General features: G+C 35.6%; 1 protein-coding gene across 13 annotated transcripts in view; it reads left to right on the forward strand.

Annotated features, from left to right (window-relative positions):
* DZIP3 (DAZ interacting zinc finger protein 3) overlaps positions 1–25893 on the forward strand; it is a 96699-nt gene that overhangs the window by 18365 nt on the left and 52441 nt on the right. For 8 of the 13 annotated variants that reach the window (XM_054504159.2, XM_064587496.1, XM_054504157.2 and 5 more), the window contains 9 exons: positions 142–214; positions 3090–3245; positions 8565–8681; positions 11637–11717; positions 12042–12166; positions 15167–15281; positions 20665–20784; positions 22760–22861; positions 25034–25126. In XM_054504159.2, coding sequence (XP_054360134.1) covers positions 142–214; positions 3090–3245; positions 8565–8681; positions 11637–11717; positions 12042–12166; positions 15167–15281; positions 20665–20784; positions 22760–22861; positions 25034–25126 — 982 coding nt within the window. The remainder of the gene's footprint in view (positions 1–141; positions 215–3089; positions 3246–8564; positions 8682–11636; positions 11718–12041; positions 12167–15166; positions 15282–20664; positions 20785–22759; positions 22862–25033; positions 25127–25893) is intronic. The other 5 variants (XM_064587624.1, XM_045902825.3, XM_045902827.3 and 2 more) reach the window with 1 other exon arrangement.

The raw sequence follows: 25893 nt of genomic DNA on the forward strand, positions 1-25893 counted from the left end.
CACTATTATCGGTCTTGATTTGAAACACATTGTTTACACTTTTGAACTTTCAGACAAATTCACTTGTTAGATTCTTTACTACTACAATTTGTGTTCTTTGTAAGGAGATACCCTGAATACACCTTTCTTTTTCATTTAAAGTAGGGATCCAACTGTGGAGGAGCAGACTAAGAAAGAAATCAAGAATAAGGTAGAAAAATCTACTGACCAACTGGTAAGAGAAGAGTTAATTTTCATTAATTGTTAATTAGTAATGAGTAATTATATATGCAATGTAATTCTAAATCTAGTCAGTTTATTTATCTGTTAAGAATTTGGAGGTGACTCTCCTTCATAAGTAAAATTATGGTCATAATTAAATCTCTCTGATAATTGATAATTCTGTTATTATAAGCACGAATTCTCACTTTAAGTTAAAACTAGTAGGTGATTGAATTGACTTGCCCAGAAACATCACAGTAATCAATTTTAAGAAATCCCTTACTTGTCTTTTAAAAGCAAAATCCAAACAAAATGAGAACTATGCCCATACCAAGAAAACACACACAGAATTTTATTTAGTAAATTTCAGAGTTGTTTTGAAATTCTCTTTCCTGTTTTTATCATCTTTACTGTTAGAAATTCCAGTTCAAAATGAAAGATAATAAAGTATGCATTAATATAAGGTTTATATTGCCAATGACAGTATATTTTATGGTAGCTTAAAAAATATGTATATATACACACATATATGAATATCACATGTGCTTATATTTAATGAAGGATGGATGAAGAGCTATTTGGATTTTTTTAGTGCAATTTTAACCCTACACATAGTTTTATGTGATTATTGGTGTTCACTGTAATAAATTTTATAAAGGTTATCTAGTAATGAGAAAATACATAAACATAAAATAGTCATATTCACCTGCATGAGGTTATCACTGTAAAAAATGTTGCAGAGAAAATACAATATATGCAGATGTACATAGGGATGTACACTTGAGCCAGGGAGGATTAGATCCAGAAAATACATTTCTAAATATGGAATTGGAAATACGGAAGTCAAAGGAGGGGAAAACTTTGACCTGAATTTGGTTTAGAGGCTAAATTAATTTTGCGAAATGGATTGAGCATCAAATATTTTGATAACTGGCTTAAAAAATTGTACTTAGACAATTTATGACCACTGACTTAAAAAATTGTATTTATAATAAGATGAAAATATTTAATAAGCATGAAGTTTATGGTATATCCTACTAAAAATTTTTATTCATGCCATAATCTTGCTTGTGTATCAGTTTGGTGATTAACATTAGGATTTTGTGGTGACTTGACTGCAGAACTGACTGTTAGTTTGAAATGTATGCACTACTGACAGTGGTCATTCTTTTGAAGGGTTTGTCTAGTTACATTGTGGAAGCTTTTTAGTTTTTCGTAAACTTTCTGAAAAATTTCAAACCTACAGCAAAGTTCAAGAATAATAAAATGAATACTTATATACCCTTTGCTGAGATTTAGCAAACTATTAACACTTTCCTACATTTTGGATATAATTTTCATATAATGAAATATAATGTAAGGTTATTTGTTGGGTATTGATGGGGATGGAGGAATCTTAATTTAAGACTCAAACCCAGAAGGGGAGAGTAGGCAGATAGTCCTACTTTGGACTTTATTGATTCCTAGTCACTTTCCTGGGTAATTGCGGTCCGTTAGACCTGACTAATGGTCAAAGAGTCACCCCCTCCCTGCCCCCAGGGCATTTTCAGTGACTCAAGCTTTACATGGCCTCCATAATAAAAAGCTGTCTTTTCTGATTTTCAGAGGTCAGCATCAACTTATTCATATTCCCAAAGTTTAAACAGGGTATAGGAACTGTGGTATCTTGTTAAGGTTTGAAGGAAGTCCATCATCCATGTGTTCCAGGTGCTTCTCCATTGCCCACCCATTCCTCATAACTAATGTTAATAGACAGTCCAGCAGGACTTGACTATATAGCTATTGATTAGCCATTAATGATGGCTTATTAAGTCCGTAAGAATGAGTTCCTGTAGACCCAAGATTAGTATGACTTAGCTCTGACTGAATTAAAAGTTATTCTGCTTTACTACTTTGTTTATAATTTAAACTATTATAGTTCTATTTATTTTCAGTATGCTGTGTGTTTAGTAACTAAAGCATCAGTCACGTATGTAAAAAGTACTCTTAGATCTAGCTTTCATATTATTATGTAGACTAATCTATGTAATATTTTAAACTTAGCATTTTTTATGCCTTAAGTGGATAAATGCATTCTGTGTATTTCTCAAGGGCAACCATTTTTTGAGGCCTAATTCACATTTAAGCCTTAAACTGTAGATATTTCCCTATTTAATATCTTAAATATATAAATATAATATATTAAATATTTAGATATTTACCTATTAAAAATGGTATAATTATCCCTATTTTAGAATATTTAATTTATAACTTCCAAATGAATTTATGATGGCCTTCTGTATATTAAAGCTTCCTGAGTTTTGGTCTTAAATTTCCTGCTATATTTTAAGTTCCTTGAAAGCAGAGAGAACGTCTTATTCTTTTTTTTAATTAAAAAAAATTTTTTTTAAGATTTTATTTATTCATTTGAGTGAGAGAGACAGAGAACACACAAGCGGGGGGAGAGGCAGAGGGAGAGGGAGAAGCAGACTCCCCGCTGAGTCAGCCAGGAGCCTAATGTGGGGCTTGATCCCAGGACCTGGATATCATGACCTGAGCTGAAGGCAAACACCTAACCATCTGAGCCACCCAGGCACCCGAGAATGTCTTTTTCTTACTTGGATTTTCTATCGCTCTGTCACAGTTATCTACCTATAGTATATAAAGGCACTTTTTTTGTTGTTTTTTTTTTAAAGTAGGCTCCACACGCAGCATGAAACCCAATGTGGGACTTTAAACTCCTGACCTTGAGATCAAGACCTGAGCTGAGATCAAGAGTTGGACACTTAACCGACTGACTCACCCAGGGGCCCCACTCTTTGTTCTTTTTTTTTAATATTTTGGCTGGTCTTAATATTAGAGTAATAAGAATATGTATAATTGTGTAAATTTTTAATATTATCTTCTAGGGTAAACAAGAAAAGGACACACCTGCTGATCTTGTCCCTGTTAACTTACTATTGGAAGTGAAGAAATTATTGAATGCAATTAATACTCTACCAAAAGGTGTGGTCCCTCACGTTAAGAAGTTCTTACAAGAAAATTTTTCCTTCCAAATTATGCAGGTAAGATTATAATTTGTTCTTTGGGGTCGAAGTACAGCTCTTTCTATATGACTGTCCAGAGAAAACATACTATGTTCCTTTACTCTCACACTACTACTACACTGACGATACTTCTGACACTAGATGTGTGGATTTATTCCCACATCAACCAGTTCTCCTACACTAACTGGGTATCCAGCAAGTCCATTCAATTCTGATACTGTCTACCTAGAGTTAGTATCAGATCCCAGAAGTTAAGGGCTCAGTCCCACAAATCTGCTCTGACTTCAGACACACAGTCATTTGTCCCCGATACTTGTGACCAGCTGGCTATGGATTGAGGTTCTCATGACCCCTTCTTGGGTTTAGTAATTTGCTAGTATAGCTCACAGAGCTCCAGGAAACACTTACTTAATATTTTCCAATTTATTACATAATAAAGGCTATGATAAAGGATTTAAAAAACAGCCAAATGAAGAGATACATAGGGCAAGGTCTGGAAGGGTCCAAAGTATAGAAGCATCTGTCTCTGGAGTTGGGGTGTGCCACTCCTCTGGCATTTGGATGTGTTCACTAAGTTGGAAGTTCTCTGAACCCCATACTTGAAGGATTTTTATGGAGGCTTCATCATATAAGCATGATCAATAATTAATTAAATGCCCAGCCCCTCCCCCTCTAGGAATGGGGGATAGTGCTAAAAGCTCCAAGCTTCTAATCATGGCTTGGTGTTTCTGGTGACCAGCCCCTATTCAGGGGCCTATGAGAGTCACCTCATTAGAACAAAAGATACTCCTATCACCCAGGAAATTCCAGGGGTTTTAGGAACTCTGTGTCAGGAACCAGGATCAAAGACCAAATATTACCAGGAACTAGGAACAAATATCCATGTATATATTTCTTATTATTTCACAGTGACTCTTTCCCTCTTTTCCTCCCTCCCTGCCTTCCTTCCCACAGCAGTGCAGCTAAAGTCTTGAAATCTCCATCTTACTTTTTGTGAAGGGCTCTGGTGTCAGCTTTGACTGTAGACTTCTATTAAATAGAGTTAGTTGGTGCTAGTCTTTGAAGAATAATGGTGGTAATGTGGGTTAGTAGCTAGTAAGCCACCGTTGACTATAAGGTCTAGTGTTTATTCTTATTCTATTAATAACCCATAACATGCCACCCTGGGACAGGGGATTGCTTTTGGTGTTTCTAATTTGTAAAATGTTGACAAATTTTTAAAAAATGTAAGATAAAAACAATGTCCAAAGCTTGTTTATTTATGAGTAAAATAAATACTCTAGAGAATATATTGTAGATTTCTGTCTTGGAATTAGTTTTTTTTTATAATTTATGAAACTTTCAGCACAAGATGGGTATCAGTTCTTAAATGAATGGAGTTTTTCGAAGTTAAAGAAAATGTTCTCATTTCTTTGTAGCCTTTAGTTGGGGGCAAAACACCATAGGTTATGATTAAAAATTCAAACAAATATCCAGAGACTTTACATACAATTATAACCTTAACTGAGATAATTTACCAGTATGAATTCTGGTTTGAAACTGTGGAATAATGCCACTATTTCCCTCCTATCTTTTGGAAATTACCCAGAAACAACAACAACAAGAAATAGAAATCAGTAGCCTTCCTATATGCAAACAATAGCCAATTAGAAGGTAAAAATGAAAGAAGAATATTAGCAACCAAAAAAGTAAAATACCTAGGAAAACACGTAAGAAATATACAAGATATAAACTAGTGTTTCTCAAAGTTTTTCCTAGGCCGCCTACATGAGACTATCTGAACTCCATACTAGTCCTAAAGAATCAAAATCTCTGGAGGTAGGTCTGGGAGTCTGCATTTTAGCAAGTATCTACACACTGATTTTCTTCACATTAAGTTTAGAAATCAATACTCTATATTGAAACTATAAATGAAGGTTTCTAAAACTCTAATAAAGGTAAGAAAAGAAGACCAAATAGAACGCAGTACATGTAGGAAGATACAGTGTAATAAAGCTGTCAATTTTCCCTAAATTAAAATTTGTAAATATCACATATTAAAAAGTGACAAAAGGGTTTTTGGAGTTGTTATTACTGAAAGCTAATCCCAAAGTTTAGATGGGAAATAAAAGGAAGGCTAGCCAAGAAAATTATAAAAGAGAAGTGTAGGGGAGAAGGGCTGGGAATTTGCCCACTTAGATATTAAAACTTACTATGAAGCTCTCATAACTACAAGATTGTATTACTTGCTATTGACTCTATGGACAGGTCTAGAAAATAGAAGGGAAATTCCAGAAGTTGACCCAAATGCATATAGAACTGTTATGTATAAGATGACAACATTGATAATACTAAAGGGGAATTGGACAAATTAAGAATCCCAGTAGGAGATTTTAACATGATCTCTTGATAAGTGATACAACATGAACACAAAATTAGTGGAACCAAAGCAAACTTGATCTAATTCACACACACACACACACATACAAACACAAAACACTACACCCATTCTGCAGTGGCAGAATATATATACTTTTTAAGTGCACACAGAACATTTACAAAAATTTACCATGTGCTAGTCACAAAGCAAGTCTCATCAAATTTCAAAGAATCATAACATGTAGAGCATGTTCTCTAACCACTAGAAATCAATACAGAAAGATAAACTTAAAAAATCACTGTTCTTAAGATGTACCTCTAGGTATACCCATGGGTAAGAAAAGAAATGACAGTGGAAATTAGATAAATTTTTGAACTGAATAAAAAATATATATCAGAGCTTGTGTTATAAGTAAAATATGTGCTTCAAAAAATATTTATAGCTTGAAATGCAAATATTAGAAAAAGCAAATTTGAGTATCAATCATCTAAACATAAAGTTCAGGAGATTAATGGAAGAACAGCAAATTAAAAACAAAGTCAAAAGAAGGAAGTAGTAAAGATATCTGTCTATTGAAATAGAATAAGAAAATAAAATAGAGAAAGTCAATAAAGCCAAAACTTGTTTTATAAAATTGATAAATTCCTGGTAAGAATCTTAAAAAGGCAAAGATAACCCAAATCATGAATGAACATGAAAACATCAAAACTAATTCCATAGTCATCTAAAGGATAATAGAGAATTCTGCTACTTGCAGTGGCTGCCTGAGTTGGTTTAGAGCAACCTTCCTTAACTGGACAAAGTCTTTGTTTAGTAATGTGCTTTTCTAGCAGATCACTTAATTCAACTGGGGATTGAGGTGATTCTAAGCTTCTGTTTTGTGAAGAAGGGTCTATTTATGCTTTACCTTTTGTAGTAGATACTATCAGTGCCCTGCACATAACCCTTGGCCCCTTGGCCTCTTATTTCAGTATGCTCTGGACAATTTCCAGTTTTCAATGTCTATTTCTCTATGCCTTAAGGCTTTTTTTCCCCCTGGAACTACAGAAGACCTGTACCTCTCATGGCAGTTCGGAAGTCCCAAGGAATTAATACTCCTGCATCACCCCATCACCACTCAGTCAATAAGCCTTGGGAGTTGTTCTGCAAATATCCCAGTTTTCTCTCCCTTGGAGTTGAATAATACGGAGGCTTGTGTTTTTCACTGTTTTACTGAGTTTCTCTGTTGTGTATCTAGTCACCCATTGTGGATAACTAACACACCCTGTGGGGTACCTGGATGACTCAGTCAGTTAAGTGTCTGACTCTGGATTTCGACTCAGGTCATGATCTCAGGGTTGTGAAATCGAGCCGTGTATCAGGCTCCATGATGGGCATGGAGCCTGCTTAAGATTCTCTCTCTTCCTCTCCCCCTGACCCCCACTTCCCTCTCTTAAAAAAAAAAAAAAAAATAACATACCTATCAATTTAAAGCCTGTTTTCCCTTCCCTGTATCACATTTCTATTCCCCTACCATTGTTCTCTGCACCTCCCAAATAAACTACTTGCATTCAAGCTGGAACCAAAACTGACACTCTTACTCTAAGGGTATATTTCTTCAAGGTCCCAACAAAAGGATGAAGTGTTTTCCAGGGTCCCTCATCCTTGATAGGTAATGCATTCTGTTTTTCCCCCCAGCTTTGTAAGTTGGCTAAAAACTGCCTAGCATCCCAGCTTCTCAGCCACAACTGAAAATGGCAATTGCCTTAAGGAGAAAAGTGGCTACAAAAGTCAATCTCATGTCTCTAGGCTTTCCTTCTCTCTGAATGTTGGCCCCAGAGATTTTCAATGCCTTGGTAGCTTTCTGTTGCTTTCAAAAAATAGTTTTTATATCTTCTCCAGCTTTTTTAGTTCTAAAGGAGGTGGAACTTCAGTGTTAGGTTTTATATGCTTACTCAAATTCAACAGTTACTGTTGAGTAACTGGTTGGGTAAATGAGTCTGGAATTCAAGTGATAGTTCTGAGCTGGAAATACAAACTTGGAAACTGTCCAAGTAGACATTATTTAAAAACATTATTTAAAAACATGACAGTGGATTACTTTAGGGAATGTATGTGTTGATGGAGAAGAGGTTCATTAATTGAGTGCTGGGGAGACAAAGTATCTAGCTATCTAGGAGAAAAACGAAGTATTGTATATAAGAAACCATGTTAAGAAAGTGTAGGTTAAACTTTCCACACAGATAATATATTGTTAAACACATAATGGAATTTAAGTGAAGCACTTGTAGGTACAAGGCACTGAGAAATGGACACAAAGATAAGACATAGTCCTCCTTTTCATTTCATCCATATAAATAACAAAGTATGGTGTATAATAAATCCTATATTAGTTTTGTTCCAATCAGATTGCAGCTTAAGATGCCTTGCCCTGGTGTTGGAATTAAGTCAGCATTCTTACAGGTCAGGGCTGGAAGGAAAATTTTAGCCATGCTTAGAGAACAGAAAGTATGAGAATAAACTGAGATTACCACTTTCCTCTAAAGTAGGAGTGGATGTGGCCAACTCTTGGCAGGCATAGGAATGCTGTTTAAGTGTTTTGAGGAAATAGTTACAAAGATTTGTCAGACTACTCAAAATGAAACAAATGAGAGAACAGTTGTATCTGGGTGGTATAGATTTTTATTTTTATTTATTATTTGATTATTTATTTTAGAGAGAAAGTGGGGAGGGGGAAAGGGAGAGAGAGAGAAGCAGACTCCCCGCTGAGCGAGGAGCCCAACTTGGGGCTTAATCCCACAACCCCTGAGATCATGACCTGAGCCAAAATCAAAAGTTAGATGCTCAACCAGCTGAGCCACACAGGTGCCCTGATAGTGTGGAGTTTTAGAAAATCATTTCCAGATTTTCTACGACTAGCGTGTATTACTTGTATAATAAAAATGTATGTAGATATTTGCTTTAAGTTAAAGAAATTTTTGACCAAATTATTTCCACAGAGAGAAGTTGCAGCTAACAGCCAGAATGGGGAGGAAATTGTTCCTGTTCTGACTTTACGTTTCTTGATAACACAACTGGAAGCAGCGCTTAGGAACATTCAGGCCACTAATTATACTGTAAGTGTTTGAAAGTTTGAAATAGTGGACTTGGACAACATTTTCCAATGAGAGGGTAGCCAGTGCAATCCTTGTTTTAAGGTATAGACCAATTTGTATTTTCCTTTTACCTCTGGAAAAAAGGTATGCATAAATTGATTTCCTTCCTCTGTCTTGTACTTTATGACTGCATCTCTGTAATGAGCCGAATCTAGTCCCCTTCCCTACCATAAAATTGTTCATCTTAAATGAAGAGAAACTTGAACTAGTAAACACGGGCTTTCCCATTTGAAACGGAGAGTTATAAACTTCAGAAATTACTCCTTCCTTTCCTCCTAGTTATTAATCAACTCCTGATATTTCTATATTTGTAAAAATTGGAACTTCTGTTATCTGTTAATGAGTACTCATGTGAGATAAAATTGACGAGATATGCTTAATATGTTCAGTATCAAATGATACTTTAGAAATAAATAGAAAATCTAAGGAAAAGTGAAACTGGCATCAAAAATCAGAACCAATAGTATAGGACAGTAAAAGGAAAAAATCAGTTCTTTGAATGCTTTGGATTCGTAAAGTAAACTAAGTTTCGCACACATGTAGAAGATGGATTAGCGTTATCTTCAAGAAAGAACTACCTAGGTACCAACCAAGGTAGCCAAAGACACCAAATCCCTAAGATGTACAAGGAAGTGGAGAAATCATCTTTGTTTAGTACTCTCAGGATGAGGGTTCTAAGCGGTGATATATACCACCCTAAAGGAGTTCTCTACATGGAGTCAAAGAGGTAACAAAAGGGAGTTTGCATTAACAAGTATTCCCAAAAACCTCTGGGATGCTAAAGATCTCTTTCTCCCACTAACCAGGTTGCCAAGCAGTAAAATAAATGAATATAAAATCAACATTAACAGATGCTGACTGTTTAGTCTGCTGTATTTAGGCATTATTTCAAAAATGAGTCTTATATAAGGAAATGGAGGAGATCCCTCTCTTGGTAGCATTGTTGAGCAGAATTGGAATTGTCATGATCAGAGCAGCCTACTGCTGTATCTCCCTGTTCCTCAAGACTGCCAAGGATAGGTGGGGCAACTTCGTTGTAGGAGGTGGTGTGAGGGCAGGGGACAGTTGTCAATAATATCTCTATATCCATTTAGTTCCAATACTTGGAATAATCCCTGCTATTGGTGGGGGGGAAGGTGGGAAGGAAAGGGCAGAGCATACTGGTTAGAAATGTACTGCCTACATCTCTGAATTCCTGAGTTCTTTACCTTGTACTTGTAATTGTAGCATTACCACAATTCCACATTTTATCCTCAAAGTGTTCTTTTTAGGGTTGTATGAGCCAAAGGCTCAGTCATATTATTTATGAAGCCAGTTTTTTTTTTAAGTTACAAAATAATAGTTTACACTTCTTTAATGTTTGCTATATGACAGACACTTTTTGTAAGGATTAGCTCATTTACGCTTTGAAAGCACCCCACCTCATTATTCCCATTTTATAGATTTGAAACTGAAGCATAGAGGTTAAACAACTTGCTTAATTCATCAGGTAGTAAGTAGTGGAGTCAGGATACAAACCCATGTAGTCTTGTGTTAAGTGTCTATTCTGTGAACTGCATTTTACCATCTCTGCAAAGATGGGAATTTTAAGATGGAAACCAGTTAGATGTTAGTTACATGGGTTCATTGAGAGCAAATACACATGTCTATTTCCACTGAGATCAATTTGAAGCCAAACTTCTAACTCCAGCCAGTTACCTCATAAATGTGTACTGTTGGCCATGAGAACTCTGCTAGGTAAGAGAATACAGTTAGATCAGTAAAGAAGAAAACTTATATCCTGTAGATGCTTATCATCCCTGTGTACTTGAAAAAAAATCTTGTTTATAGTATGGGACAGTCTCATTGTAAAAAGTTAATGTGACAAAAGATACAGTTATGATTTTCAGTTAGTAGAGAGCTTATGAACAGAATGTATAATAATTTTCTTCATGGACAATTTTTAAACTTTTTGAGGTAATTTTAGATGCACAGAAGTTGCAAAAATATAGCTATAGAATACAAAAGTGCAGAGAGGTCTTGGCATACCCTTCACTCAGTTTTCCTCAGTAGTTACAGGTTACATAACAATTTATGTTATCAAAACTAGGAAGTTGGCATTCGTACAGTGGGTGTTGGGTCTGGAGTCTCCAAGACCCACCCCCATATTCAGAAGAACTCAGGGTACTCAGAATATAGTTGTACTCATTACTACTTCTGTATGGAGATCTTAGCCATTTGTAGCATGTGGGGGTGGGAGGGGGAAGGAGACAATAAATCCTGATGGCTTCCATTTTCGTTAATCAAACTCTAATGTTTTATTTCGAGATTATCAACTATCCTTTTTCTTCAGGGTCAAATTGTCAAATACATCTAAAATGTATTTGCTGTTGTTCTTACTAGATGATTGACAATATAATGATAATTTTTACTATTTTTAATAATTACTAAGTAGGCTTAAGATATTTTTTATTCAACTAATTAACATATAGTGTATTATTAGTTTCAGAAGTAGAGGTCAGTGATTAATCAGTTGCATATAACACCCAGTGCTCATTACATCAAGTGCCCTCCTTAATGCCCATCACCTAGTTACCCCATCCCCCCACCCACCTCCGCTCCAACAACCTTCAGTCTGTTTCCTATAGTTAAGAGTCTCTTATGGTTTGTCTCCCTCTCTGATTTTGTCTTTTCTTTTTCCTTCCCTTCCGCTATGATTCTCTTCTTGTTTCTTAAATTCCACATATGAGTGAAACCATATGACTATTATCTTTCTCTGATTGACTTACTTCACTGTGTAATACCCTCTAGTTCCATCCATGTTGTTGCAAATGGTAAGATTTCATTTTTTTTTTGATAGGCCTAGGATATTTAATTAAGCTTGGTATACTGAAAAGTAGCTTAGTCTAAATAACCAGATATTTTTTTTTCTTTTAGGCACATCAGATTAATATTGGTTATTATTTGACATTACTGTTTTTGTATGGAGTAGCACTTACTGAAAGAGGAAAGAAAGAGGTATGTAGCATGTGTTATTTGTCCCTTGTAAATCTTCTTACACTCACTGACTTCATTTTGACAAAAGGTTGATTTTAGAAATTCTCTAAATGTTCATTTTGAAACGTTGGCTAAAGATCAAAGTTCTTTTGTAAATAAGTATTTGAATCACTGAATACATTATCTCTGTGTGATCACAGGTGCTAGGGTTAGAGATGTGAATAAATGACTACATGACTGTATCAATATGAAAGCTGCTCTGACTTCTCCAGTTTGGAAAATAATTATTGTAAAAGAAAACAAATGCTTTTTATATCAGCCAAACCTAGTTTTATGTTACTACAGGATTACACAGAAGCAGAGAATAAATTTCTAGTGATGAAGATGGTGATCCAAGAGAATGAAATTTGTGAGAACTTTATGTCTTTAGTTTATTTTGGACGTGGTTTGCTTCGTTGTGCTCAGAAGAGGTAAGGATTTTAATAAACGGGCAGATCTTGCCTTTCAACTTTTAGCATTGTGAAATGGGATAAAGTTTTTATAGTATACCAGATATCATGACATTTGTGCTCTACTGGTTCTTCTTCACCTGTTCCTATAGGTAATAATTTATTTCATGTATTTGAGAATATTTAAATATCAAACTTAACAGTTCATGGCAATAAAAGGCAGTGTAGCAAAGACATGAGGAACATAGGCTTTGGAGTCTGACAGACCTGGGTTTAAATACATTTTCTGCCATGTACCCTATCTATGACCCTGAGAAATGTAATGTTACTCAGCCTTATTTTTTCTTACCTGTAAAATGGAACTAATAATAGTGCCTACCTTATAAGGATGTTGCAGATGATTAAATAAGTGCTCAGAACACAAAAATGCTAGGTTTAATAAATAAATGATGATTATAGTTATTAATACTGTCACCAGTGGGAATAGATGTTTAAGGTATAAATGAGCTTCTAAAGCATTGAAAGGGTCCAGGTGCTGGGTTTGGGAAATACTGGGGATTACACATTTAGTGTAATTGTGCAGACTATCTATTTACTTCCTATATGGAGATCCTTAGCTTTTGTAGCATAATTTATTGATTTTTTTTTTTAAAGATTTTATTCATTTATTTGAGAGAGAATGAGATAGAGAGAGCATGAGAGGGGGGAAGGTCAGCGGGAGAAGCAGACTCCCTGCCGAGCAGGGAGCCCGATGCGGGACTCGATCCTGGGACTCCAGGATCATGACCTGAGCCGAAGGCAGTTGCTTAACTAACTGAGCCACCCAGGCGCCCCTAATTTATTGATTTTATTTGCTAAGAATGTAGTATAGTCTAGAGATTGTGTGTGCTAAGTATTGGGGATATGAGAGTTTGCAAAATAGACAGTTCCTGTCTTCATGTAACTGATAGTATAGTGAAGTTTATAGACCTTAATCAAATAATCAGTTATACAAATAATTATGAAATATGATAAAGAGCTATGAAAGAAAATGCAATAAATAAATAGTCTTCACTGGACACCCAGTCCAGTTCTGGGAATCAGAAGTCTTCCTGAGGAAATCATGTGTGGCTGAGACTTTTGAAAGATGAATTTGGCAGCTGTGCCAATCCTTATGCAAGATTACTGCTGGGCCCAACCATGGGATTCCTAAAAGAGTCACCTCTGTGGGAGTTACCTGATTCTCTTGTAAGGTTTATCTTCTATCCTCTGGCATGCTTGTTTTTTACTTGTTCTACCCAGAAGACTTCCTGCTTCCCATTTACTAGCATGATGTCATCAATATAGTGGGCCAGTGTGATGTTTTGCAGAATTTCAGGATGGTCAGAATCTCTTTAGTCTATATCGTAAAGAGAATTCACATAGCTGTGAGACAAGACAAAGAATGTATACTGCTGTCCTTCCCTCAGATGTGTGAACTACTCTTTAGTCTCTTTACCGTTGGGCATTGGAGAGAATCTGTTTTCCATATCACTGATAACCAGAAAGCCCAGTCACATGATAGCATCATTTACTTTCATCCTTGGCCTACAGAGAACAGTTACCACTGAGCTGCTCAAAGACACTGGTGCCTTTCTCACTGTGTATTTCTTAACTGCTTTAATGGATGGAGTGTCTTCTGGGCCTTTCCAGGGAGCTTTGTCTAGTGGTGGCTTCTTTGGTCTTATGTAGGAAGTCCATTCTAACATCCTTATCTCCCTGAGCTTTCTTCAATACCCTGCCAAAAAATTTCCAGCATCTCCACCTCAATTACTGTAAGCCATTGTTGGATCCAAGCTTGACGTAGCCTCAGCAGCATGTTGGCTCAGGTGGCTCAGGTGTCCTTGCTAGGAAAGTAAATCTTGAACTATGGAGGAGTCATCCCATATCAACATACACTTCCCTATGCAGCTGTGTCTGTGTGTTGGTTTGGCACTCTTAAGATCCACTCCCACATGTGTTCCTGCCAGTATATACTTGTCAAGTTCTGCAATTCTTGTGGTGAATCAGCTTTTCCTTTAGGGGCAGGGACTCTATTTTCCCACTTGGGCTCTGCTTATACCCGATCCTAGAGTTATTGGTCTGTGAGCAATGAGAAGAGATAGGAGAGGATCTTGAGAAGGAAGGGCTTCATCTTTTGATATATGCACCTTAGATGATATTTTGGCTTGGTCAGTAAAGGGATTCTGTACTCCTCTAGCAAAAAAAAAAGGGGGTCCTTGTCAGCCAGAGGGTTCAGGACAATTTAGAGGTTTCATTTAAATGTCCCCATTTCAGATCTCAGGGTCGACTTGTTTCCTATCAAAGCCCTGATTCTAGCATAACAGTCCTGCTGAGGCAGTGCTTTTAGTCTCTGCTGTTGTTCTACCCTTGTGATTAAATACTGGGCCTCATTTTCAGCACAGTCTGCCCTTACAAGATTAGTCTTGATAAAGGTTTTTTAAAATGTTACCATAGAGACCTTTTAGCTTTCACAGAGTGTCCTGAATTGGTAATAGTCCTGTCAAGGAGGTGCATTTGGTCTCTTTTGCAGTTTGTTTCACCTTGTGATTAAATCTGGCCTGATTTTTCAGTACAGATTATCTTTATGACTGTAGGAGATGAGAGCCTTTTTAAATGCTGCCATAGAGTCCTCTGTCTTTCACAGTGTGCCCTGAGTCAACAGTTGGCTGACCTGTGCCTGTCATTCTCTTTCTTCAAGGCTTCCAAGACAGTAGACAAAAGCCAACCAACTCTACAATCCCTTTAATTACCATGGCCCCCATACTGTTCAAGCTTGAGCTACTACATAATCTATTGCCTCCCCTTCCACCTGTATTTCATCCCAATCTACCACAGGTGAGAGTCCTAGCATTTGTATTTCTATAGCATGCCAGAGGTTATCACCACCCTACTTACCACAAAAAAAAAAAAAAAAGGGGGGGGGGGTTGCTTATTGTCTTACTGGTAAACTATCTAGTTAGAGTCCCATTCAAACTAACCTTATTTTAAAATGCCTTGCAGATATAATGGAGGACTGCTAGAATTTCATAAAAGCTTACAAGAAATAGGAGATACAAATGATCATTGGTTTGACATAGATCCTACAGAAGATGAAGATTTACCTACAACTTTTAAAGTAAGAAATTGTTTAAGAACATTTCATCTGTGACTAATCAGAGTCATTTTTGGTGAAGTGTGGTCTGTTCTAACTTTGTCATATTCTATAGCAAGCACATTCTTTTGTTGGAAATTAGCTTTTTATATAAGAAACAACATTGATTCCATTACCTAGTGCAGAATGTAAGATTCAGCACAGAGAGAAGTGAGGTGGCTGGGTTAGCAAATAACAAGATTTGTAATATATACAAACAAGATTAAAAGCTATACCAGTCCAGTACTTCACATGGCTAGAGCTAAATGTAATAGTTAATTCTTTTTACTAATTATATTTACCATTATTTTGTTGTTGATTTAAATTTAAAAAGTACTAAGATAACTTGAAAAACTTATTTCAGAAAACTTGAAAGATATAAAAGTGCTCAAAGATAAAATCATCCATATTTCTTCAAATGGAGAAACTATTAGTATTTTCATTTATGTCTTTCCAGACACACATGTATAAACACTTGTACCTTTTATTTTTAGTAAATTGGAATGATGTTATGCACATTGATGTGTAGTTTGGAAATACATACTGTGAATTTCCCAGTAGTTAGATTATTGTACAGTATGATTTTTTTTCATGGTCTATCATGTAACTGTGCTTTAATTTGTGTAACCAGTTTCCTGCTATTGAACATTTAGTTTATCCTAAACATTCCAGTTTTTCACTATTATGTAAAGTGATCTTTGTGCATTTCCCACATAATTCCAATAGGACAAATTTCTAAAGGTGGAATAGTGAATCAAGTCTTTACACATTTGTAAAGTTGTTGATATATATCTTCGTATTTCTTTTCAAAGTTTGTACCAGTTTGTGTTCTTTTTTTCTTTTTTTTTAGAGGGAGAAAGAGGGCACACATGCGTGTGCACGTATGACCTGGGGGAGGGGCAAAGGGAGAGGGAGAGAATCTCAAGCAGACTTTGCACTGAGCAAGGAGTCTCACATGGGGCTCGGGGCTTGATCTCATGACCCTGAGATCATGACTAGACCCGAAATCAAGAGTCAGATGCTTAACCGACTGAGCCAACCAGGCACCCCACCAGTTTGTATTCTTAAGATGAAGTATGAGAGTTTCCATTTCCTCACACCTTCTTGGTATTCTTAATTCTGCGGTAATTTTTATCCATCTTTTAAGCCATATTAAAGTAACTTTTTAATTAGTTTAGTATGAAAATAGCTAAAGTAGGTTTCTCGTAGTGTTTGAATGATCTCTTTCCAGACTTTTACTTTAAACCTTTCTAGATCCTTATATATTGGCTGAGTTGAAAGCCAGATCCATTCCTCAAAGCAGATGTTTTGAAAAAATACAAAATTCAGTTTTCTTGGAAGCTATAGCAACTCAAATTGTATAAACCTAAAAATATAGCTTCAAAATATATGGGACAAAAACTGGTAACACTAGAAGGAGAGATAGAAAACTCTTCAATCACAGAGTACTATTTTAACATAGCTCTCAGTAATCAGTAGAAGCAAACACTTTGGCATTTGTCAGGAAAATCACATGACTTTAAACCTAGACTTAATAATGATTTTATATATTATTTTTAACATTAAACTTTTGTGCTTGCCTAAAGCAGTCCCTACTTGGTCTTAGTTTTCTCTTTTTCCTCCTCCTTTTAAAATATTTTTCTTTATTATCCAAATATTTTTAGTGAATTTTTGTTTCCAGCAAAATAATAGTTTGTTAAATAATATTAAAGTTTGTTAAATAATATTAAAAGACTTAACATTAACAGTCTGTGGTCCATCATCTCTGATTGTAGTTCCTAACTAGAGACACCTTCTTCCAGCTCTCTAGGCATATTTCTTTGATATATCTGTATCTTTTGAAAAGATGTGTACTGCTTTTTATAATACTTCTCCATTTTAGATACTATCTTTTGACTTGCCACTGTGGCAGATGAGGAGGGTTTATTAGCTCTCTTATACATCCCCTTTATACATACGCTTCTCTTTCCCCATCCTACCAATAGTTATACATTTTTATTAAATTTGCTTTAGGGTTTTCTTTTATTCCTTGGATTAACCTTCACTTCTATGTAGAATCCTCTGTTTCTTAGATCTCAGGTTTTTCTATTTTTAGGTTTACTCCTTGTTCTGGTGTTACAACTCATTCAGCAGCTTCTTAGAGAAGGGTATGACTGGGAGGTAAATTTTTTGAGACCTTTCAAGTCTTCAAAATAATTTATTTTTTGCACACTTTATTTATGTCTTGCCTGGGCATAGAATTGTAGGTTGTAAATTATTTTCCTTCATGTTTTCAGAGTGTTTCTGTTATCTCCTTGCTTCCAGTATGACTTTTGAGAAATCTGATGTTCTGATTCTCAATCTTTTGCTTATAACCTGTTTTATTTTTTTTTTTCTTTCTGGGAGTTTTTAGGATATTCTGTGTTCCCTAGTGTTCTGAGCTGTTTTGAAAATGTTCTGGGACATTCAAAAAATTTATTAGATGATTTTTTCATTTTATTTATGAAATGTTTGTTATTCAGATACTTGATATCTTTGACTAAATCTATGATTTTCTTGTTTTTTCCCCTATTTATTACATTTTATCTTTTTGTTTTATTTTCTAGGAGATTTTTCTCAACTGTAACTTTCTGCGTAGGCCTGATAATCAACCAGTGCACACTAGTGCTATCATATTAGTTGTTATAAGATTAAAATATTTATGTACTATTTCAAAAACAGTTGCTGCCATGGGTTTCTTGGGCACCCAGCCACCATTCCAGCTGCTTTGGACTTTCCACCAGCCCTCCCTCCCTGTACTTCTTTAAAATACAATAAAGGTTTAATGTCTGGTAGGGCAGAGTGCTTCAGTGACCCTGTTGTGGCTGTAGGCCAGCATGTTCTTAATCTGTTATGATTGGTGCCTGGTACCCCACCAAAAGTTTTGCTTCCCAGACATTGTGATTAGTTTTTTTAGGGCATTTAGAGGGCTGGCCTGTACCCCTTTATCCTAGGTGAGTTCTACCAAAGGCCTACCCTGCCCCATTTGCTCCTATCTTCATATATCCCCTTAGATAAACTCATCCTGTGGGGGGATATAGCAGGGTAGTGTCCTTTCATATGGTTATTTTTAACATTACCCTTGTTCCTATCCTTTTATTGAATTTTTAATTTTAATGATTATTTCAGCTGTTATCTACCAAGAGTTTCTGTTGTTACGAATGTTCCTTTTTTTTTTTTTTTTTTTTAAATGACAGTCTGTTTTTGTTTCATGAATGCATAATATATCAGAGGTAAATGTCAGCCAGATCCTGGAAGGCCTTATATAAGCCAAGTATGGGGTTCAGACCCTTTCTTGAAGTTAATATGAAACCCCTGAAGACTTTTAAACACTGGAATGATATAATCAAATTATAATAAAATGAGAAATAGGGAACAGATACACACTCATATACCTGTATATACCTGTCTATATGTATAGATGCACATATGCATGTGTGCCTCTCTGGGAGGTGATATTTAAGTGGGAACCAGAAGGTTGAGAATAGAACTAGCTCTGTAAAGACTGGGGGAAGAGTATTCTCGGTAAATGAAAAAGAGTGTGGGAAAGCCCTTAGGCCTTGACACACAAGTTTGAAGAACTGAAAAAATAAAACCATATGAATTTTATAATGAGCAAGGCTAGAGATGAATTCAAAGAGATGGCTAGATATACTGAATTTAGATTCTGCAGGTTCTGCAGAACCTTGCAGTCCGTCCATGGTAAGGGTTAAGACTTTATTTTAGGTACTGTGGGAAGCCATTGAAGGGTTTTAAGCAAGGAACTAACATTTTTTGCTTCTGTATAGAGAATACCTTGGAGCAGAGTAGGTGGGGAAGGGGGGCACCAGTTAGACAGCTATTACAGCTAATAATCTAGGTAAAACAGAGTGTTAGCAATGGAGATAGAAATGGAAGAATTTGCAATGTATTTTGAGAAAAGACGCAACAATTACTTGATGATGTATTGTGTGCAAAGGGTGTTGGAATCCCTTATGCCATAGATGACTTTAAGATTTCTGGCTTGAAGCTGAATAGATAGTGGTAGATGATATTGGTGTAAGTCCCATGGACCTGCTAAGTTTACTGCTTTCTCCTTAACATCCATAACATCCCTTAACTTCCATAACAACCTGGCTTATAACAGGCACTCAGTAAATATGTTGAATGAATGAATGCCAAAAACTAGAGGCAAGAGATAAGGAGTAAAGAACAAGGAACAAAAGAATTAAAAAAGGAAAAAAAAAAAAACAACTAATAGTTACAAATTGTAGTTAGTGTTCTAAAGAAGACAAGGGGCAGGGTAGAGAAAATGGAGAACACAGATAAGTATACTCATATAGCTGCATATAGGCTTATGTATATATGTGGCATATATTTGGTGGGTGTGTCAGTAGATCAATATTGAACTATTAAGTTTGAGATCTGTGAAACTGCAGTAGTTATATACATTCTGTGAGCCTATTTCTTTTTTCTGCATTTCCACTTGGCTATTGGCTATGCTGACAGAATATACTACCTTCATATGACAGGTCCTTAAATGCCTTTCTCTCTTATCTTGATATTTAAAACATTTTAGTTGACTTGGTCAAAACATCTTTATTCTTCAGTATCAGCTATCAATTTAAAATTCTGAATGCCATCAAAGGAATGTTATGAATGGTGACTAGATTTATCAAAGTCTGTAGGAGCTTATTTGTCATGTTGTATATTCTCAGTATATTAGAAATACTATTTGAAATCTTGTAATACTCTCTTTCTAAGGGATAAGTTTTAAGGACCTGGTCTAAGGACCTGCTTAACATAGAGTTCATAATGTGTTTCACCTACATTTAATCAGCATTTGAAAATAGGAAATTGCATTCCAAGTTATAACTCTGAACATTGGAAGCATATTTCTGTATGCTACGTCTATCCATAATGGCAGTGAGTGGCATATTGCACCACTCCAGGAATCCCACTGCCAATATGGTGTTTTGGGGACCAGTTCTAGCAGATCCTCCTGGGCTCCCGTGATGTGTGTGTGTGTGTGTATGATAGTTTTTAATAGGAAGTAGTTTTTAATAGGAACATGCCAGGTGTTATGCTATGAGTTGGGATGGTGAAGAGAGGTACAGCTTCAGACATAGACTTTTTTCCTTTCTCCATGTTTATGTTCAGTAATAAACCCAGTATTTCTAATTTAGGGCCTTCCCATATATTGTTTACTTTGAATGAGGAAAATATGTTACTGTTTTTTTATTTTAAAAAACATACAATGCCTTCAAAAAGGGAGATAATAAAATGGACATATTATTTAAGGTAAAATATTGGAAGTGTTGCCGTCTTGTTACTAATAATTCATGAGATTTTTTTAATTTTTAAAATCTAGGATCTTCTTAATGATTTTATCAAGACAACAGAAAATAATATAATGAAGCAGACTATTTGCAGTTATCTAGATTGTGAACGATCTTGTGAAGCTGACATTTTAAAGAACACCAATTACAAGGTAATATAAATTTAAGTATTTTTAAAAATGAAATTATTAAAAAAAATTAAAAAAATGAAATTATAAAATTAAACTTAGATAAAAATTACTGTCATCATGCATCAAAATATTGTTTAAAAAGAGTACTTAGGGGTGCTTGGGTGGTTCAGTCGGTTAAGCGGCTGCCTTTGGCTCAGGTCATGATCCCAGGGTCCTGGGATAGAGCCCCGCATTGGGCTCCCTGCTCAGCGGGGAGCCTGCTTCTCCCTCTCCCTCTGCCTGCTGCTTCCCCTGCTTGTGCTCTCTCTCTCTCTCTGTCAAATAAATAAATAAATAAATCTTTAAAAAAAATAAAAAGAGTTCTTAGTTTAATTATAGTAGTAATGCAGTTAAGAAGTTGAATATCTCGGGGTGCCTGCATGGCTCAGTTGGTTAAGCATCCAACTCTTGATTTCAGCTCAGGTCATCATGGAAAAGGCGCAACAATTACTTGATGATGTATTGCATGCAAAGGGTGATGGAATCCATTATGCAATAGATGACTTTAAGATTTCTGGCTTGAAGCCGAATAGATAGTGGTGGGGAATCTGCTGGAGATTCTCTCTCTGCCTTTCTGTCCCTCTGCCCCTCCCCCTGCTTGAGTGTGAACCTGCACTCTCTCCACCTCTGTCTCAAATAAATAAATCTTTAAAAAAAACTGAGTATCTCAAAGAACTTAGATTCATAGTGAGCAGAAATTACATATATCCTGTGAGTCAATAAAAAATGAATCGATTTTGCTAGGGATTTTGTAATATTCACATGTCTCTGTAGTTATAGTTAATGTCCCTGCAATCATAACAGTAAAAATTATGTAAAATATTCTTTATAGTTTGAAATGTTATAGGTTGAGAATATTAGCATTTTACTAAGGAGAAAGGTTGTTACTCTTCAAGAATTCTGTTACTAAGTAAGTGATCGTTATCTGTTGAATGGGTCTTGGGCAAGCAAAATGAAACCAGCCTGGATTTGAAGAAATTCAGCAAAGTACATCAAATCTAGTTGTCTCTGGCTATATCAGAATAAGGCTGTGCGAAATCACAAGATAGGATGAGATGTGACCATCAGTGTCAATTTGACACCACTTCTTTCATATAATGGAAATCCAGTTGCAAGGCATGATGTATACATTGAGTGGTGGGGGGAAAAATCCAAAATGTATTCATTAGAGTAACACAGGTATTGGGAAGTGAGCCTGGTGAAGTGGGGTGCTTAGGGTGGGGGCAAGTTGGGTCTGGTTTAGGTGACATGGTGGTATGGTCCTAAGGTTTCCCAGGAAGGCTTCCAGGGTTCCAGTCACATGGACAGCATGTAGCAGCAGCAGGTCCTGGCCACAAAGTTTAGATCTTTGTCTTCCAAGTAGTTTACCTATTTAAAGGAAGCAGGACTGTAGTTCCCAGGGAGTACATACTGGGAAGGACTAGAAATTTATACCTTGGGATAATACAGTAGCTGTTATTAATATTGCAGATCAGGTCTAATGATTGTTAACAGAGATGCCAGGGGAAAATGGTATGGAATTGGAGCTGGAGGAAAAGAGAAATGTAAAAATGGAGGTGAAGAGGGGTAGATAACATATTCCTCTAAAAAGGTCACTCACCAAATTTCTGATATTTTGTTGTATCAGAACAACAGTATATGTGTCAGTATATGGAAAATATTACATTGGCTTATTCCCATCACTGCCTTTTCTTTTTGTCCTAATGCTTCTGTCTTTAGTGATGTAAAAAATGGACCTATGAAAAATGACTTATAAAGTTCTTTGATTACTAATGATCTGTTGATAAATTTTGAATGCCATGTAAAACTCACCTAGTTACAGCATAATTTTGAAAGTCACTTAAGGTGTTCATGTCTAAATAAGTGAATGAATGAATGAATGAGACTTACAGTAGTATTTTCTATACCTACATGAATTATTATTTCCATATCAACAGCTTACTTTTGTCTTTTCCAGGGATTTTTTCAATTAATGTGCAGTAAAAGCTGCTGTGTTTATTTCCATAAAATTTGTTGGAAAAAGTTCAAGAATTTAAAATATCCAGGTGAAAACGATCAGGTATTTGTTTTTCCTTCAAAACTTTACAGCATTTCTTCCTTTATCCATCCCATTTCTTCCTGTTCACATCCTCTGCTTTTTTTCTCACTCTATTTTTCTTTCCCTAATGTCTCTGATGCTCTTCTCCTCATTATTCTTTGTTCATCATCACCATTTATTAAACACATCTTTGCAGGGGATACTCTGCTAGTTGCTTTGGTTAGTAATTTCTGTCAATTTGTTCCCTTCCTTTTAGAAGTTTATGCTCTTAAAAATAGAAATATTGTGGGATGCCTGAGCGGCTGAGTGAGTTAAGTGGCTGTCTTTGGCTCAGGTCATGATCCTAAGGTCCTGGAATTGAGTCCCACATCGGACTCCTTGCTTGGCAGGGAGCCTGCTTCTCCCTCTGCCTGACACTCCCCCTGCTTGTGCTCACACACACTGATTAAAAAAAAAAGAAAAATTTAAAAAAATAGAAATATTGTGTGTATTCACATAAAAGACATAGAATCAAAGAATATAATTGCTAAACAAAAAAATGGAAAGGACATATACAATTTTAGGATAGTTTCTTTTTTAAGGGATAGAGAAAAATAATAAAGTTTATAGTCTTCAATCATATATTTGTAATTATTTATATTTACCTAAAGTAATATAACTAAATTAAATTCTTATGAAAGTAGAAATCCAAAGCCCAATTCTATATTGATTACTCTTTAGTGAGCTAATGGCCATAAGTTGGGTTTATACTGTTTGGTTCTAGAGTGCTTATATTGTGCAGACAACAGAAAACCTTTATAAAGCAATTGTGGCAAAGTAGAAAGAGCACTGTATATAGAGTTGGGTGATCTGGGTTCAAGTCCAGATTGAGCCACTTACTTTTTTTTTTTTTTTTACATTAGGCTGGTGATTTAGTCATTCAGAGACTCAGTTTTCTAAACCATAAAGTGAGAATAGTACTACCTACTTCTTAAGATTGTGAGGATTACTAGATAAAACGTGAACTTGCATTGTACACTAAAAATCATTGTGTGAAGTGTTGTTAATTCATTTTTTTAAGCAACATATGAATACTTTTCACTTTCTTTGATTGTTAGGGCAATCAATATAGCTCAACCTCAGAAAAAGAAGTACAAGAAAACTAAATAACTTAACCAGGGGAAATAGCAAGTTCAGAACCAGAGAAAGGAGTCAACATTTTTATTCTTTTCCCTGGAATCCTCATATATCTGGTAGATATTCAGTATTCCTTTTTACACTTGCTTAATCAGTACATTTCACTTGAAGTTGCTTTCCCTAGGGGCAGTGAATACATTTTAGGCTGTTTTTGGTACTTGAAGACTTTGAAATAGAAATGATGAGACAGAAAAGTGTGATCATGCATTTTAAATAGGAAATCCATTGATACATGAAATGGACTATCTTTAAACAGCTAACTCTCAAATGTTTATCCACATCTTTTGTTTTACCATCTAGCAACATCTGCTTTTAACTTTAATCAGATTTGCACATTAGTGATTTTTTTTCTATTTCTATTTTATATTTTTTCTATTAGTATTTTTTTATGATTTTTTTTATTATGTTAGTTACCATACAGTACATCATTAGTTGTTTTTTTTTTTAGATATATTTTTTAAAGATTTTATTTATTTGAGAGAGAGAGAATGAGAGAGAGAGAGCATATGAGAGGGGGGAGGGTCAGAGGGAGAAGCAGACCCCCTGCTGAGCAAGGAGCCCGATATGGGACTCGATCCCGGGACTCCAGGATCATGACCTGAGCCGAAGGCAGTCGCTTAACCAACTGAGCCACCCAGGCGCCCCATCATTAGTTTTTGATGTAGTGTTCCATGATTCATTGTTTGCCTATAGCACTCCATGCTCCATGCAATACATGCCCTCCTTAATACCCATCACTGGGCTCACCCATCCCCCCCCCCCCCTCCCTTCTAAAACCCTCAGTTTGATTCCTGGAGTCCATAGTCTCTCATGGTTCGTCTCACCCTGATTCCCCCGCCCCTTCATTTTTCCCTTCCTTCTCCTAATGTCCTCCATGCTATTCCTTATATTCCACAAATAAGTGAAACCATATGATAATTGTCTTTCTCTGTTTGACTTATTTCACTTAGCATAATCTCCTCCAGTTCCATCCATGTTGATGCAAATGTTGGTTGTTTTTTCTATTGATAATTTTAGACCTTTAGTGGGAAAAAATGTTTGAAGGAAGGATGTACAGGTGACATGGTAAGGATGCTACAATGTGATGTACCTGGAATTGTTAAAATTTTGGTGAGTATCTTTTCTTATTTTTTTGTTTGCTTTCACTGGAATGGTATTTTTTACTTCAAACAGATTTGAGAATCATAATAATGGTATTCTAGTCATATTTTTTCTCTTTGATGATGACTAAGCTCTCTGACCTTCCTATTGCTTTGATTTCTCCAAAGTACTATTTATGTGGTCCTTAGGAATTAAAAAAAAAAAAAAATTAAAAATAAAGACACACGGGGGAGGGAGGGAGAGAGACAAAGCTGGCAATGGCTGTACCAATGAGGAAAGTCTGTCATAAACTGAGAATGATAATCTAATTCTGTGCCATCCAAGGTTAAAAACAATTTTAGACTTTCTGAACTTCTTTTAGTCTGTGAGCATCTTCCCATGAATATATCTGTAGAACATATTGTACCTGTTACATACTCAAATGGTATCCACTTAATTTTTTTTATTTAATGAAATAACTTGTTGAATTTTCAGTATATAAGTAAATAAACCAAAATTAGAAATATGTATTATTTCTTTCTTCACATATATATATTTTTGTATTTCAGATTCAGCATTTAAATCCTATACTGATATATAATAGGATTGCTTTTTCAGATCAACTCTAGTTTGTTGTTTGATTAGGATTGCTTATGGCTCACCTTGTTACTTCTGTTTTATTTGTTTTGAAACCTCTATAGCTTCATTCTGTCTTTTTTCAAATATTAAGGCTAAGAAGTAACACTAAAGAATTTTGAAAATTGAACTACTTTAGGGCTATTTTTTTTCCATCACTT

Source organism: Mirounga angustirostris, unplaced genomic scaffold (genome assembly GCF_029215605.1).
Source record: "Mirounga angustirostris isolate CCGP_5_RB_7025 unplaced genomic scaffold, mMirAng1.0.hap1 SCAF_1, whole genome shotgun sequence".
NCBI classification, from domain to species: Eukaryota; Metazoa; Chordata; class Mammalia; order Carnivora; family Phocidae; genus Mirounga; species Mirounga angustirostris.